Source organism: Myxocyprinus asiaticus, chromosome 28, assembly GCF_019703515.2.
Source record: "Myxocyprinus asiaticus isolate MX2 ecotype Aquarium Trade chromosome 28, UBuf_Myxa_2, whole genome shotgun sequence".
NCBI classification, from domain to species: domain Eukaryota; kingdom Metazoa; phylum Chordata; class Actinopteri; order Cypriniformes; family Catostomidae; genus Myxocyprinus; species Myxocyprinus asiaticus.
The window spans coordinates 9113383-9130497 of record NC_059371.1 but is presented as its reverse complement, the minus strand read 5'-3'; the positions used below and the strand labels follow the sequence as shown (position 1 = coordinate 9130497).

General features: G+C 40.1%; 1 protein-coding gene across 3 annotated transcripts; it reads left to right on the top strand.

Annotated features, from left to right (window-relative positions):
• Window positions 1–2067: 2067 nt before the first annotated feature.
• On the top strand, window positions 2068–14802 carry LOC127419292 (cysteine and glycine-rich protein 1). Of its 3 annotated transcripts, none has more exons than XM_051660587.1 (6): window positions 2068–2237; window positions 3905–4013; window positions 5580–5689; window positions 12752–12920; window positions 13026–13155; window positions 13341–14802. In XM_051660587.1, the coding sequence occupies exons 3-6, from the start codon at window positions 5581–5583 to the stop codon at window positions 13557–13559; spliced, it is 627 nt and encodes a 208-aa protein (XP_051516547.1). In that variant the 5' UTR covers window positions 2068–2237; window positions 3905–4013; window position 5580; the 3' UTR covers window positions 13560–14802. The 3 variants fall into 3 exon arrangements, with proteins under 3 accessions (XP_051516547.1, XP_051516546.1, XP_051516549.1); XM_051660589.1 differs by lacking the exon at window positions 3905–4013 and having other exon boundaries at window positions 2070–2237; window positions 13341–13434; window positions 14043–14802; XM_051660586.1 differs by lacking the exon at window positions 3905–4013.
• Window positions 14803–17115: the final 2313 nt, after the last annotated feature.

Below are 17115 nucleotides of genomic sequence, written 5' to 3'. Positions count from 1 at the left end.
CACTAGGCAAAATTGTGACATAATTCATGTGTTCTTTATTAAACACAAGTCCATTTTAAAAGTCTTAAAATACCGTTCATCTGTCTCTGTTCTGTAAAGTCCCTTCCCACAGGAAAGAAACATCATAAATGAGATTCAGTTGAGAATCAGTTAATTTCCCAATTGATTCTCCAAGACAGCAATGAGATTAAATGGAGAGCAAATTGAGACTTTTGAATAATATAATATAATATAATATAATATAATATACCTATAATCTCATGTATCTCCTCTAAAGTTTCAGAAAAAATCTCAGCAATTACTTAAACTGCTCCCATTTGCCATTTTAACAAAGTCTGCAATCAAAAGATTTCTGTAAGAATTCAAACATTTCTCATTGTCTGGGAAAGGCTTTCCACAATAATTTTATAGCCCAATTTTCTCATTTTTTTCTTTCTGTCAAAGTTTAAGGAAAAACTCTTAGGAACTTAAATTAAACCTGAATGACTCCATTAAGTTACCTGAGCTATGAAAGAGCAGACTGATCTCACAGTGAACACAGGAAACAGTAGGTTGACTTTTCTTTAGCTAGAATCGGTTTGTGCTTACTGAAATTCAAAACACTGCCCCTAGTGGCCAAAATGGTAAGTGTTGTGAGTAATGTAATGTTAGAGGGAAAAATGCAACCTCTGAATCACGCTCATCACTGATTATGCTTACACGATTACTTCTTGGTTTCAATGCAGGATGCAATGCCGGTATCTTCCACATGGCTCACGCAACATGTTTCCGGTTGTACCACAAGGGAAAATGCCTGATAGGAGAAGGTGTTTGTCAGTGAGTCAGCATAATGTGACCGATCCTAGGGTACTGGAACTTTTGGAAACAACATGCCAACTTCCTGTGCGATCATATTGAAAAGAGAAACCTCTGAGCAATATTTGTTTTTCTCTTGGTAACTATAGTAAATATAGTTAATATATAGCAATGAACATACTGGGATTTTGTCAGCTTGAATGTTTAGTTGCCACATGAAATTACAATAAACTTTATGACTTGAAATGCTTTATTACAGTCTCTGAAGTACTTGATTATGATTGGTTATTCACAGCAGTCTGCGGTTAAATATTTTTGGACAATGGCCTTATTTCTGACCCTTGTCCCCGGCAACCAGTCAGCCAGATCATGTTCCCTGAAAGCAACCCCATTCTGCCAAATTACTAGCAAATGCCATCCCCATCAGACATTCTTGCATCACTGTTTACCTTTCCCTTCCACAAACGAGAGTATGTTGCACAAGCAACCTACAAGAAATGGGTTCTGGTCCCATGGAAACCAGGAAGTAATCACATTCATCTATTTAACGATGAGCGTGATAAGGAGGTTGCATTTTCACTATAAAATTACATTTTTACTCCACTAATGGTTAGGTTTGGGGTTGGGGTTTGGGTTAGGTGAATGTTTAACAAAGTATGCTTTCCAGTTTACTGTACTACATTTACAACTAAAAATGCAACTCGCTTTTGGAGCCACCCTGTGGACATTTCACACAGAAACTGGAGCTCACACGGGCTCATAAGTTCAACAACACTTCCAGCTTCGGCCACTGGGGGCAGTAGTCAAAGTTTCAGTAAGCACAGATTGATTTCAGCGACCAACTGTCGCAGTCTCGCAGAATTCACAGTGTGATCAGTCTGCTAGTTTCATGTTTCTCATAGCACTTCGCAGTCTCTTTCTACTCACATAATAAAGTAATTTCTACTCTAATTTAATTTCAATATTTGATGTCATTTTATTCATTTATTTGGTAAGTAGCCATGTAATAAATGGGATCATGTACAGTCAGTCAGTCATTATCACAAAATAAACCCCTTCAGGGTTATACTAAAGACCTGATCACTCTCTCAGGGTTTATTTTGCGATAATGACCCATAATCTTCCTTACGTACAAGTACAGACTTTTCCCTTTCATGCACAATTTTTTATTGAATATTATTTGGGGGGAGTGGGGGGTGTAAGTAAGCATACACCCACAGCAGGGTCATGAGGTAACGCTGTTCCTTTAACTTCTCACCACAGCACATAGTTTTGACACACTTCCCTCACGGCCCCACCCCAGAGCTCCTGTGCTTTATTTTTACACAGAGCCTTCCACCATTATATGTGTTAGAACAGAAGAAGCTGTTCCTGTCCCCACATCTGGAATTTTGTTGAGCTTCTGTCCATACTCACATACCTACCAGAGAACATCACTTCAGGTAAGAAGCTCTTCACACATGCTTCTTTGAATCTCTTTCTGACCACCTACAGTACATGTTTTCCTCTTTCTCTGTCATCATGGTACTTCAAAAATGTGTGAGGTTCAAAAGGTTGTAACTGTTTCAGGTTCTTCAAGTCTGAAGTTGTTTTAATCCTAAAATTCTTTCCACCCCATTAGAATTTCATTGGTTTTTCTCAGCTTGACATGCACAAAGGAACAAAAACGTCACTTGTGTTATATGAAGAGAAGAGCATAATGTAACATAAAAATATACAGTTTAGTTCTCTTCCACAGCTATAAAAACCTGATTTTCTGATCTAGAATCAGGAATGTGACCCGTCTAGCCTTGCCATCTGCTACAACAACTGGATTTTGAAAATCCTGCAGTCTAAAAAAAGAGTCTTTGGAAAAGTTTGGACTGGATCCTCATAAAAGTATAGTTGGTTGATTTAGTCATATTAAATTATGTTTTTCATTTTAAAAAAGCAGTTAATTTAGATGCAGCCAAAGGAAGTACATATTTACCTAACACAAGCTACCCGATAAAACACATATTACCAAACTGGTATATATATATATATATATATATATATATATATATTCGTTCAACAACAATACTGACCTTCAAAGGCAAAACACTGTAAGAACACATTTTGTCAAAATTGAGTTATGACTGGGGTCTCTTTAGGCTCTTTAGAAAAAAAAATTTGTTAACCTAAAAATGTGCTTTATGCTGGTAACTAGTTTGAATGAAGTAAAAAACATTATTTAACATAACCGAATTAACTTAACTACATTAGGTTACACCACAAAAGTCAGCTTCAGGGATTAGATCAAGTAGAAAAACTCCTTAAAGGGATAGTTCACATAAAAATGTAAATTCTCTCATCATTTACTCACCCTCATGCCATCCCAAATGTGCATGACTTTCTTTCTTCTGCAGAACACAAATGAAGATTTTTAGAAACATATCTCAGCTCTGTAGATCCATACAATGCAAGTCAGTGATGATCAGACCTTTGTAGCTCCAAAAATCACATAAAGGAAACATAAAAGTAATTCATAAGACTCCAGTGGTTAATTCAATATCTTCAGAAGTGAAAGGATAAGTGTGGGTGAGAAACAGAACAAAATTTAAGTCCTTTTTTACTCTAAATCTCCACTTTAACTTTCACTTTCAGATGTGAAAGAGAAAGAGGAGATTTAGAGTAAAAAAGGACTTACATTTTGTTCTCACTCACTCTTTGGCTGGATAACTTTAAAAGATTTTATATGCCATCTCACCACACAATAATACATAAATGATATGGCTAATTTTAATTTATGGACCTACTTCTCAGTTAAACTCCAACAGTAACGAATCAGTAGGCTACTGTATTATATCTAATGATCATACAGTGGAGACTACGAAATTAAATTTTTTAACGACTTTTTGCCACCATTGTATGGTGTAACAGTCGTCAAAGTGGGCAAATGAACTGGTATGCTCTGGCGCAGTTGTGTCACTTACTGTGAACCAGTGTTGGATGAAAAGCGTGAATTAATTTGCATGTAATAAGCATGAGCGCAGAATGTGCGCATAATTAAAATAAAGCTTCTTCTGCTTTAATATGTGTGCTATAATACCATAATAATATCATAAATTATCATCAAAAACATCAACAGATGCCACACGACAACTTACATTGATTGATGCCACAGTAAAAACATGAGTGGAGCGTTTTTTGCCACTTCGACTTCGTGACCAATGACCGGCGGCTGAGATCCGGCTCGGGTGAGTGACATGGTTGCCATAGAAATGACACTTTATGATGAGCTCATGTACTATGTGGTTGAGCGGCTATCATCTCTTAAGATACTGACCAGTGAATTTTAACATTTGCATTTACACAAATACACATATGCTGTATGAAGTACACAACAGTCTGAGTATGTTTAGAGTGTTACTGGGTTCATGACTGTGGTAAATTCTGTGGGCAAGCTTGGAGACACATCCTTCATTTTGCAGTTTTCCCCATATGGAAATGAGACTAACATTGCAGCATGGTGGATTTGTAGGCATCCAGAAAACTTTACAATTTGTAATATAGCAGGATGTGAGGTAGGTTTCACTGCTAAAATGAAAACAATTTCACAATATTACTTTGTCTAACTTTCTCAATTCTGGCTACAAGCTTATGTATCAAACTCTTTATTATCTTTTGCCACAGCATCAGAAGAACATGGAAGGGAAATTTGTAATGGAAAGGAAATTGTCATCAAAAAGATTTCATTCTAAACTATATAATTATTATTATTATTATTATTATTTTATACATATAATGAAAGTGAATGGTGACTGAGGCTGTCAGTCCCCAACACTCTGCCTAACATCTCCTTTTGTGTTCAATGGAAGAAAGAAAGCTATGCCGGTTTTGAACGACATGGGGGTGAGCAAATGTGACCAATTTTTTATTTTAGGTGAACTATCCCTTTAAAGTTAGATCTTACTGATTCCTGCTGACATATACTGATGGCAGAATGTTCCTATACTTGAGTTGTGGTTTTTGTTTGTTTTGTTTTATTTTGAATTGCCGTGTGACATTTTGTTTTGTATTCCTGTATGACATTTGATTTGTTTTGTTATCCCATCTGACGTTTTGTTTTGTTCCCGTGTTAATTCTGGGAAGCACAAAAGGAGATGTTGGGCAGAATGTTAGGTACTGACAGCCTCATTCACCATTCACTTTCATTGCAAGTTTGTTCCATATAATGAAAGTGAATGGTGAGAGGCTGTCAGTCCCTAATAGGAGGGTGAGCACATGATGACAGAATTTTTATTTTTGGGTGAACTATCCCTTTAAAGTTAGATCTTACTGATTCCAGCTGAACGGAGTTCAGTGGTGTTGCTAATCTAGAACAGCGGAAGGAACATTCTGGAAGGGAACAGATATACATGCCAAGCAGTAAAGTTCAGGCTCTACTCTGGAATCAGAGCAAGTATGTGTTAGTATGAAATCCCAAATGTGTTTGTATATCTGTTTCAGATCCAATGTTTGTGTAAGCATTCTTTAATAATGAAGAAAAAAAAGGAAAAAAAAAACCTTTTTGGGCTGTAGGAATATTACACTGGTTTGTTGTCGCCTATAAAAACAGTTGTTTCCATTTCATTCAGTGAAAGAACAGCCATAAATACATGCAACATGCACGTGACTGCACGCATATACACACTCTCCCACATGCAAAGAGTAACATTCTCAAAGATCTGACCTATTCTGTCTCTTTCTCTCTCTCTCTCGTGTGTATGTATGTGTGTGTGTGTGTGTATGTGTATATGTGTGTTTGTGTATGTGTTATACAGGATGCCTCTTGGAGGAGGAAACAAATGTGGCTGCTGTCAGAAAACTGTGTACTTTGCAGAGGAGGTGCAGTGTGAAGGGAAGAGCTTCCACAGATCCTGCTTCCTGTGCAGTAAATTATGCGTTCCTGTTTTTTAAATGACATTTCATGGGCAACTGGTCCAGTATTTCAGTAGCTTGGTGTTTTTAACAAAGTTTCACAATTTGAAATCTCATATGATTTATAAATGTACATAACAAACTGTCTGTTTAGTAAGGGATAATGTACAGTCAGCCAGTTGTTATCGCAAAATAGACCACGACAGGGTGATCAGGACTTGTCTTGTTGTTTCACCCTAAAGGGATTTTTTTTTTTTCGATAACAACTGGTTGACATAAAAGATTGATTTGCGGTGAAATTATGTGATTATGTAAGAAGAAATAATCAGAATCAGAATGTTCTTTATTGTCATTATACACAGGTACAATCAGAATCAGAATCAGCTTTATTGCCAAGTATGCTTACACATAAAAGGAATTTGTCTTGGTGACAGGAGCTTCCAGTTTACAACAATACAAAAACAATACAAAAACAGCAGCAACACATAGATAATAATAAAAAATAAAAAGGAATTATACACATATGTACAGACACACACATATATACATACACACATACACATGGGTAGTGCAAATCTAATACAATCTGTTATGTACAGTGCAAATACAAATCTGTTATGTACAGTGCAAATTTTATTTTATTTTTTATAATTTTTTCCAGAGGAATGAAATGGCAGAAGAGGTTGGATGTTGGATAAATATAAGAAAGACTAAACTGTGTATTGCACATAGTTATTGCTCAGTGGGGCAATTTAACTGTTCATGAGATGGATAGCCTGAGGGAAAAAACTGTTCCTGTGCCTGACGGTTCTGGGCTCAGAGCTCTGAGGTGTCGGCCAGAAGGCAACAGTTCAAAAAGGTAGTGGGCAGGGTGAGTGGGGTCCAGAGTGATTTTTCCAGCCTTTTTCCTCACTCTGGAAGTGTATAATTCTTGAAGGGGGGGCAGGGGGCAACCAATAATCCTCTCAGCAGTCCGAACTGTCCTTTGTAGTCTTCTGATGTCTGATTTCATAGCTGAACCAAACCAGACAGTAAAACTGTATCAGCAGTGCCTGTGGCAGGTCGAACTTCCTCAGCTGGCAAATGAAGTACAACCTCTGCTGGGCCTTTTTCACAATGAATTAAATATGTGTCTCCTACTGTAGGTCCTGTGAGATGGTAGTGCCCAGGAACCTGAATGAATCCACTGCTGCCACAGTGATGTTTGAATGGTGAGGGGGGTCAGTGTTGGGGTGTTTCTCCTAAAGTCCACAATGATCTCCACCGTTTTGAGCATGTTCAGCTCAAGGTTGTTTTAACTGCACCAGACAGCCAGCTGTTCAACCTCCCTTCAGCATGCAGATTCATCGTCATCTCGGATGAGGCCAATGACAGTGGTGTCATCTGCAAACTTCAGGAGCTTGACAGAGGGGTCCTTGGCGATGCAGTCAGGGCAGTGGTAGCTCAGCGAGGGGCAGTGGTAGCTCAGCGGTTAAGGCTCTGGGTTACTGATCAGAAGGTCGGGGGTTCAAGCCCCATCACCGCCAAGATGCCACTGTTGGGCCCTTGAGCAAGGCCCTTGACCCTATCTGCTCCAGGGGCGCTGTATCATGGCTGACCCTGCACTCTGACCCCAGCCTAGCTGGGATATGTGAAAAAGAAGAATTTCACTGTATATGTGCAAATGTATAATGTGTGATGAATAAAGAAAATTATTATAATTATTATTATTATTATTGGTGTAGAGGGAGAAGAGTAGTGGGGAGAGCACACATCCCTGGGGGGCACCAGTGCTGATTGTACAGGTGCTAGAAGTGAGTTTCCCCTGTCTCACAAGCTGCTGCCTGTCCGTCAGAAAGCTGGTAATCCACTGACCGACAGACATGGGAACAGAGAGTTGGTGTAGTTTATTCTGGAGTATAGCTGGGATGATGGTGATGAAAGCCGAACTGAAGTCCACAAAAAGGATCCTTGCATATGTCCCTGGTCTGTGCAGATGTTGCAGGATATGATGCAATCCTATGTATGTTGACTGCATCATCCACAGACCTGTTTGCTCGATAAGCAAATTGAAGGGGATCTAGAAAGGGTCCAGTGATATCCTTCAGGTGGGCCAACACCAGTCTCTCAAATGATTTCATGACCACAGACATCAGGGCGACAGGTCTGTAGTCATTAAGTCCTGTGATTTTTGGTTTCTTTGGGACAGGAATAATGACTGAGCGTTTGAAGCAGCATGGGACTTCACACTGCTCCAGTGATCTATTGAAGAACTGTGTGAAGATGGGGGCCAGCTGGTTAGCACAGGATCGAAGGCATGCTGGTGAGACGCCATCTGGGCCTGAAGCTTTCCTCGTCTTTTGTTTCCGAAAGACGCGGCTCACATCATCTTCACAGATCTTAAGTGCAGGTTGAGTAGCAGGAGGGGGGAGGAGAGGGGTTGCAGGAGGTGTTGGTGTGAAGTGAAGGTCAGAGTGGGTGTGGGGTGTGAGATTGGGCCTTTCAAATCTGCAGTAGAACACATTCAGGTAGTCAGCCAGTTGTTGGTTCCCTACAAGGTTGGGGGTAGGAGTCTTGTAATCTGTGAGTTGTTTCATGCCACTCCACACTGCTTCTCAGAGTATCTTGTTTTAGCCACTCTGATTTCCCTGTTTAGTGTGTTCCTGGCCTGATTGTACAAGACTTTATCCCCACCCCTGTAAGCATCCTCTTTGGCCTGACGAAGCTGCCTGAGCTCTGCTGTAAACCACGGTTTGTCATTGTTGAACTTTAAATAAGTCCTAGTAGGAATGCACATATCCTCATAGAAACTGATATATGATGTAACAGTATCTGTGAGCTCATCCAGGTCTGTGGCTGCAGCCTAAAAAACACTCCAATCCGACAATCGAAGCAGGCTTGTAGTTCCCGCTCTGCTTCATTGGTCCATCTCTTTACAATCCTTACTACTGGCTTGGTTGATTTTAATTTCTGCCTGTAGGTTGGAAGTAGATGAACCAGTCAGTGATCAGAGAGTCCCAAAGCTGCTCTTGGGACAGAGCGATATGCATCCTTTATTGTTGTGTAACAATGATCCAGTATGTTCCTGTCTCTGGTGGGGCATGTGATGTGATGTTTGTATTTGGGAAGTTCACATGTGAGATTTTATTTGTTAAAATCCCCAAGAATAATAATAACTGAGTCCGGGTATTGTTGTTCCATGTCTGTGATTTGATGAGCCAGCTGTCGCAGCGCTGTGTTCAAACTCGCGTTTGGTGAGATATACACACTCACCAGAATAAACATGGAAAACTCCCATGCCAAGTAGAAAGGCTTACAGTTAATAAAGATCGCTTCCAAATTATGACAGCACATCCTCTTTAAAGTTGTTACATCTGTACACCAACTTTCATTGATATAAAAGCATGTTCCACCGCCTCTCGTTTTCCCCGTTATCTCCGCGATGCGATCCGCTCTGAACAGCTGGAAGCCTGGCTGATGTAACGCGCTGTCCGGAATGGCTTCACTCAGCCAGGTTTCTGTGAAGCACAAGGCAGCAGAGGTTGAAAAGTCCTTGTTTGTGCAGGTGAGGAGATTTAGTTCGTCCGTTTTGTTAGGAAGAGAGCGGATATTTGCTAAGTGAATACTCGGCAGCGCTGTTCGAAATCCGTGCGCACCGGCTCGTCTCCCTCGCCTGCTTCTCTTGAACATCAGAGCTGCGCTTCCAACTAAAATGTTTAGCAAAATGTCTGAATATTCGAAAACCGGGAAAAGATTGTCTGGTATATGCTGTCGAATGTTCAGCAGTTCGTCTCTGTTAAAACTGACTGGAAAAAGATTATTAAACACAGGACAATCAAACGAAAACAACAAAAGAACTGAGGAGCTCCACACCGAGGCAGCCATCCGTGGCGCCATCATGATGAATGAAACTCTGTTTGGCTTCTCTCTAGTAATTAAATAAGACAACTAAGTAAAAACAATAAATATAATAACAATAAAAATAAAAATAAATAAAAGCAGTCCAAAATATAGCAGCAACTTTGGAGAAGACAGCAGTAGCAGCTACATGTGCTGAAGGTGATTATTTGCAACTGTAAAAGTGACGTTAGTGCAAGTATGTTAGTCTTTGATATATAGTATGTATGTGTATCACAGTCCTTGTTGTGTGTGTGTGTGAGTGTGTGTATGTGTGTGTGTGTGTGCGCTCACAGTTTCTTTTCACTGCTCTATGGGAGGGGTGTGATGGAGGCCACAGCTCTGTTATAGAAGCTTTTCCTCAGTCTGTTGGTTCTCAGTTTTATTGTCCTGAACCGTTTGCCGGATGCCAGCGGTTCAAACAGGGAGTGGCCGGGGTGTGTGGTGTCTCTGATTATGCTGCTTGCTTTCTTTCTCAGTCTGCTGGCATAGATGATGTCCAGTTCATGGAGCTCCATCCCGACAATGTGCTGGGCCGCCTTCACCATGCGATACAGGTCTTTGCAGCAGTTGTGCAGCTGGCCTACCACACCATGGCGCAATTAGTCCGGATGGTTTCAATTGTGGCCCTGTACAAATTCAGCAGCAGTTTCTGTGGGAGTTGAGCTTTTTCAGCTTCCTGAGGAAGAAGAGTCTTTGTTGGGCCTTTTTTTCACCAGTGTTGAGGTGTTGATGGTCCATGTCAGCTGTTTTGACATAGTGACTCCAAGGAACGTTAGGTGTTCCACACTCTCCACTACTTCTCCATGTATATGGAGGGGGAAGTGTGCTTTGTCCTTTGATCTCCTGAAGTCAATGATCATCTCTTTTGTCTTTGAGGTGTTAAGGTCGTTGTCCTTACACCACTCTGCCAGATGATCCAGCTCTTGCCTGTAGGCCGTTTCATCATCGTCCAAAATCAGGCCAACTACTGTGGTGTCATCTGTGAATTTAATTATGGAGTTGGAGGTATAGATGGGGATGCAGTCATGGGTGAAGAGTGTGAAGAGCGTAGGGCTCAGCACACAGCCCTGTGGGGCGCCTGTGTTTAAGATGAGGGTGGTGGAGGTGTTTTTTTACCAACTCTGACTTGCTGTGGTCGGTCTGTAAGGAAAATCACTGAACAGCTGAAATCCACCTCTGGTTTTCGTTGGAGTTCTGTTGGCGTTTATTTTGTGAAAAATTTTGCATATTATTACAAGACTACTTGCCAAATAAAATACAAATAAATGTCAATACATCAAATATTGATTTGAGTTAAGCTTATTTTATTAGCTTACTTGGAGAGATCGCACAGTGATCCAAGAAGCAGGAAAGATGATACGCAATATCCGAATGAGTGGTCTGATACGTCTTAATCAGTTGTTACTTAAAGATATCACACCACAAGATGGCGCCATTGACCAATCAGAATCGAGTATTCCAGAGCGCTGTGCAATTAGTTATATTATTATTTATATCTTGTTATTAAGTGTCTTTTCTACAATGACTGGCACAGCATGGTGTTCTTTTGAGTGATGCAACTCTTACCACCCAGTTTAAGTCAAGTTATGACCAGAGACAATTTAGCAGAGTCAGGCCACTTCTATTTAAATTAATGGGAGAAATTGGAACGTCCAACCAAGAGTCTCTAGCTCCCAACGGTCAACGGATATAGAAAGGAAGTCCTGCCTTGCAGGTAAAAGACCCAATCACCTTTTAGATACAGACATTGCCTGTCAATTATCTCGAGAACGCGCATGCACATTAGCTAAACAAGCTGGGAAAATTGCGTTTTTTAGCATAATCTGTGGTATAGCATAATTTATTACACCAGCATTGTCAGATTTTACTGCTGATTTGAAATAGGTTCTTTGATCGTAATCTTGACCAACCGTTTATGAGACTTTGGTGTTCCTCCATTCAGGTAGATAGGAGCTGCACTGGCATGACTGGAAATAGACTCCTGGGAGAGTTCCAAAGATGGCCGCAGTGGACTGACTTGCTAGAAAGACCTTGGTTATGACTGACCTAATTACCTTTGTGTGTCTTTAAGAACTGCCTCTCAGCAGTTAGTAAAACTTCAAAACTCCTCTTACAAAGTGTCTAAATTGAGTATTATAGATCATTTTCAAGTGAATGGGAGAATTCATGCCAAAATGAATTATTGCATTTATTTAAGTACAGAAAGCAATCCACTAATCCCAGTTCACATAATTTTACTATGCCCTACAAGTATGTAGTGACTAGTGATGGGTAAGTACCTACAACAGAATTCCTACTACCATGTCAGAATATTGCGTCTTGGTACCACAGACCCCTTGTCATGCACTGTTTGTGTTTGCATGTAGGCTAAGTTAAATTTATTACCTTAAAATGTATTATTACTACACGTTTAAGAACTCATGTTTAAAAACTGCTGTGGCAGCCACATCCTCGGATTCCTCTACAATTTTCTTAAACGCCAAAAGTCGAAAGAGAATCATCACATACTCCTCTTTCATTGCACATAATGTTATTGGCAACATTAGCTAGAAAAGCATGCACAATTGGGTGCTTTTGGCTATTTTCAATATGATTTACACATTTATTGTAATTTTACATACTATTTAGGACAGATAATTTGCAAATTAAACACAAAACCAGGTGTTTACATTAGTCTATTCAAACGATCTCAGACTAGTCTTTGAAGCAAAGATTGTTCTCTGGTGCCCCCTGCTATTTGTATTTACAATCACATTAAGATACATGAGCAATAAATGTACAGTAACCTGCAGTGGGCCCTCAAAGCCTGGGTTCTGCTTTCCAGACAGTCAGTATGCAGGAAAATATATCAAAGCCCATTTTAATCACTTTAAACACACACAATTTGTAGGTTTTCCTCTATAGACATGGCTCAAAGTGCTGGAGCTTAATTTTTTTAAATTTAGGCTAGTCAAGTAATTCCAATTATTATTTTCTAACAGGATGGGATGTTTTACCAACTAATACCATAAAACAATACCCAAAACAACCAAGTTACTATATCTATTATATTTTTGGAGTCTTGTACAGCCTCATCTGATGGTGTTTCTGCTTTTTTATTATATTATTTATATTATATTATTTTTATATTTATGGGGTTATACTATTATTTTGGAGTATATATTTTTGCTATATTCTCTCATTCTTCTTGTTTCAGTGGTGTGCAGAAAAAATCTAGACAGCACTACTGTGGCCGTCCATGAGGATGAGATCTACTGCAAGGCTTGTTATGGTAAAAAATATGGGCCCAAAGGCTATGGCTATGGCGCTGGTGCAGGGACTCTGAGCATGGACAAAGGAGAGTCGCTGGGCATTAAAGCTGAGGAGTAAGAAACCACTTGTTTTTGCATTTTGAGTTTTAAAACCTACTTAATACCTAATGCTATTTAGAACTGTATCTGACTCCTGTGTTTTGTGTCTCTTGATTGCAGGCCTCAATCACACCGGCCAACCAACAACCCCAACACATCCAAGTTTGCTCAAAAGTTTGGTGGCTCTGATGCTTGTCCGCGATGTCGTAAGGCCGTCTATGCGGCTGAGAAAGTCATAGGGGCAGGAAGTGTAAGTCAAAAGCGAAATGATGGGAGGAAATGTAGTGGTGGAGCTCCAAAATAAACTAAATGACAGTTACTGACAATCAGCTTGGTCACATGTTTCATAGTGCTTGTATTTATGAGTGACTTTGAAAGCTCTAAATATGATTTTCATTGAGGAACTGTTGTTATTTATTTATTTTTTCTGTGCAGGCTTGGCACAAGGGTTGTTTTCGATGTGCTAAGTGTGGTAAGGGGCTGGAGTCCACAACTTTGGCCGACAAGGATGGTGAAATCTACTGCAAAGGCAGAGTATTCAGTGTTATCCTATCACCTTTTCAATTGCAATTTAAACCACCCAGAACAACTTACTGTGGCATCATTGTGGCAAATTTTGCATGGGCAAGTGTAATGGAGCCAGCTGTTCCTTGATAGCTGTGCGGTATGTGTAAACCTCACTCCCCTGGCCTCAAGAGGCACACTAGTGACTGACGCTAGGGGCTGTAGAATTTAGCCTCTTTGTTAGCGTGTCCGCCTGCAATGCCGGCTGAAGCTGGTTCGAATCCCACTCTGAGCGGGTCAAGCAGGACCAGCTACAGTGGTGCCGTGACCTGGATAGGAGTGAGGTAACGGGAGCCAGCTGGTACGTGATAGCTGTGCGGTATGTGTAAACCCCACTCCCTTGGCCTTATGAGGCGCACTAGCGACTGATGCTGGGGGCTGTAGCCTTTAGTCTCCTAGTTAGCGTGCCTGCCTCCCATGCTGGCGACACCAGTTCAAATGCCGCTAGGAGCAGTTCGAGCAGGACTGATTACAAGCACCACTCACGTTTTCTTCATAAAACAAAAAATGTCTTTATCATTGTCATTCTTTGTCTGATTGTCAATGTATTAACTCATTTTGTGTTTTGCACAGGTTGCTATGCCAAAAACTTTGGGCCGAAGGGTTTTGGATACGGTCAAGGAGCTGGAGCACTGTCACACACTCAATAGACACCAAAACACAACTTACCCCACATCCCTTATTCATGAGCATCTGTATAAGCACCTGAACACTTCCTCCTTGTTTGCATGTGCAGGGGCGAGTGAGTGCATGCCATTGTCTTCGAACAGGAAACTGTCAAAAAGGAAACCTGAGTCCAGATGCTTCTGTCTCAATCATAAATGAGACAACACATTCCGCATTCCAAAAACATAATTTCATTTTCTTGAACCCATAAACATCCATTCATTACCAAACACTTGGAAGAACATCAACTATGTAAACAAAGCATGGGATTAACCCATAATCTACTCACCTGTGGTGATCACACAGATTTAATGGAACTTGAGCTGTATGGCAATATCACTGTTCCTCTGTTTGATGTCCTGACTGTTCCGTATAATGGATCAACATGCCAGTTTACTAAATTCATGCTTGTTTGAGCTTAATCGCTGTAAAGAATGTTCCCTTTAGCTCTATTCAAAGCATGCAAGATTCACATATCTTGGCTTAAGATGCACTATAGCTAAAGTGGCCCCATAGAATTAAGACACGTCTGAATGTCATTGCCTTAGATAACAAAACATGAAATCAAGTGGGATTTAAGAGAGATAGCACATTGTTCAAGCAGAACATTTCATAAACAGTGGTTTGGTAGGTTTTCAATAATCATAATAAAAAAATATATACTTTTTATTTGTTTGAGGCAAGCCATTTGGTTTGATATATTACTATCTAATACAAAGGCATTGAAACAAGTGTGGTTTAAAGGGATAGTTCCCCCCAAATGAAAATTTCTTTCTTCTTCAGAACACAAATTAAAATTTGTAGAAGAATATTTCAGCTCTGTAGGTCCATTCAATGCAAGTGAATGGGTGCCAAACTTTTGAAGCTCCAAAATCCACATGAAGGGAGCATAAAAGTAATCCATATGACATATGTGTTCAGACATGATATAACAGGTGTGGGCGAGAAACAGATACATATTTAAGTCATTTTTTGTCATGAATTCTCCTCCCTGCCCAGTAGGGGGCGATATGCAAGAAGGATGTGAATCACCAAAAACAGAAGAAGGAGAAAGTTAAGGAAAACTGAATTAATTATTGATCTGTTTCTCACCCATATCTATCATATCACTTCATAAGACATGGATTTTACCACCAGAGCCATCTGGAGTACCTTTATGTGGCCCTTATGTGGATTTTGGAGCTCCAAACTTTTGGCACCCATTCACTTGCATTGTGTGGACCTACAGAGCTGAAATATTCTTCTAAAGATCTTAATTTATGTTATGCAGAAGAAAGAAACTCATACACATCTGGAATGGCATGAGGGTGAGTAAATGGTAAGAGAAGTTTCATTTTTGGGTGAACTATCCCTTTAATGATTATTGTGATCTGTCTTCTCAATACAATGGCAGTGGATAGTGCCTCACTTTTTCACATAAAAGTAGTCTATGTGACTTGTGCATTATACAGGTGCATCTCAATAAATTAGAATGTCGTGGAAAAGTTCATTTATTTCAGTAATTCAACTCAAATTGTGAAACTCGTGTATTAAATAAATTCAGTGCACACAGACTGAAGTAGTTTAAGTCTTTGGTTCTTTTAATTGTGATGATTTTGGCTCACATTTAACAAAAACCCACCAATTCACTATCTCAAAAAATTAGAATACATCATAAGACCAATAAAAAAAACATTTTTAGTGAATTGTTGGCCTTCTGGAAAGTATGTTCATTTACTGTATATGTACTCAATACTTGGTAGGGGCTCCTTTTGCTTTAATTACTGCCTCAATTTGGCGTGGCATGGAGGTGATCAGTTTGTGGCACTGCCGAGGTGGTATGGAAGCCCAGGTTTCTTTGACAGTGGCCTTCAGCTCATCTGCATTTTTTGGTCTCTTGTTTCTCATTTTCCTCTTGACAATACCCCATAGATTCTCTATGGGGTTCAGGTCTGGTGAGTTTGCTGGCCAGTCAAGCACACCAACACCATGGTCATTTAACTAACTTTTGGTGCTTTTGGCAGTGTGGGCAGGTGCCAAATCCTGCTGGAAAATGAAATCAGCATCTTTAAAAAGCTGGTCAGCAGAAGGAAGCTCCAAAATTTCTTGGTAAACAGGTGCAGTGACTTTGGTTTTCAAAAAACACAATGGACCAACACCAGCAGATGACATTGCACCCCAAATCATCACAGACTGTGGAAACTTAACACTGGACTTCAAGCAACTTGGGCTATGAGCTTCTCCACCCTTCTTCCAGACTCTAGGACCTTGGTTTCCAAATGAAATACAAAACTTGCTCTCATCTGAAAAGAGGACTTTGGACCACTGGGCAACAGTCCAGTTCTTCTTCTCCTTAGCCCAGGTAAGACGTCTCTGACGTTGTCTGTGGTTCAGGAGTGGCTTAACAAGAGGAATACGACAACTGTAGCCAAATTCCTTGACACGTCTATGTGTGGTGGCTCTTGATGCCTTGACCCCAGCCTCAGTCCATTCCTTGTAAAGTTCACCCAAATTCTTGAATCAATTTTGCTTGACAATCCTTATAAGGCTGCGGTTCTCTTGGTTGGTTGTTCATCTTTTTCTTCCACACTTTTTCCTTCCACTCAACTTTCTGTTAACATGCTTGGATACAGCACTCTGTGAACAGCCAGCTTCTTTGGCAATGAATGTTTGTGGCTTACCCTCCTTGTGAAGGGTGTCAATTATTGTCTTCTGGACAACTGTCAGATCAGCAGTCTTCCCCATGATTGTGTAGCCTAGTGAACCAAACTGAGAGACCATTTTGAAGGCTCAGGAAAACTTTGCAGGTGTTTTGAGTTGATTAGCTGATTGGCATGTCACCATATTCTAATTTTTTGAGATAGTGAATTGGTGGGTTTTTGTTAAATATGAGCCAAAATCATCACAATTAAAAGAACCAAAGACTTAAACTACTTCAGTCTGTGTGCATTGAATTTATTTAATACACGAGTTTCACAATTTGAGTTGAATTACTGAAATA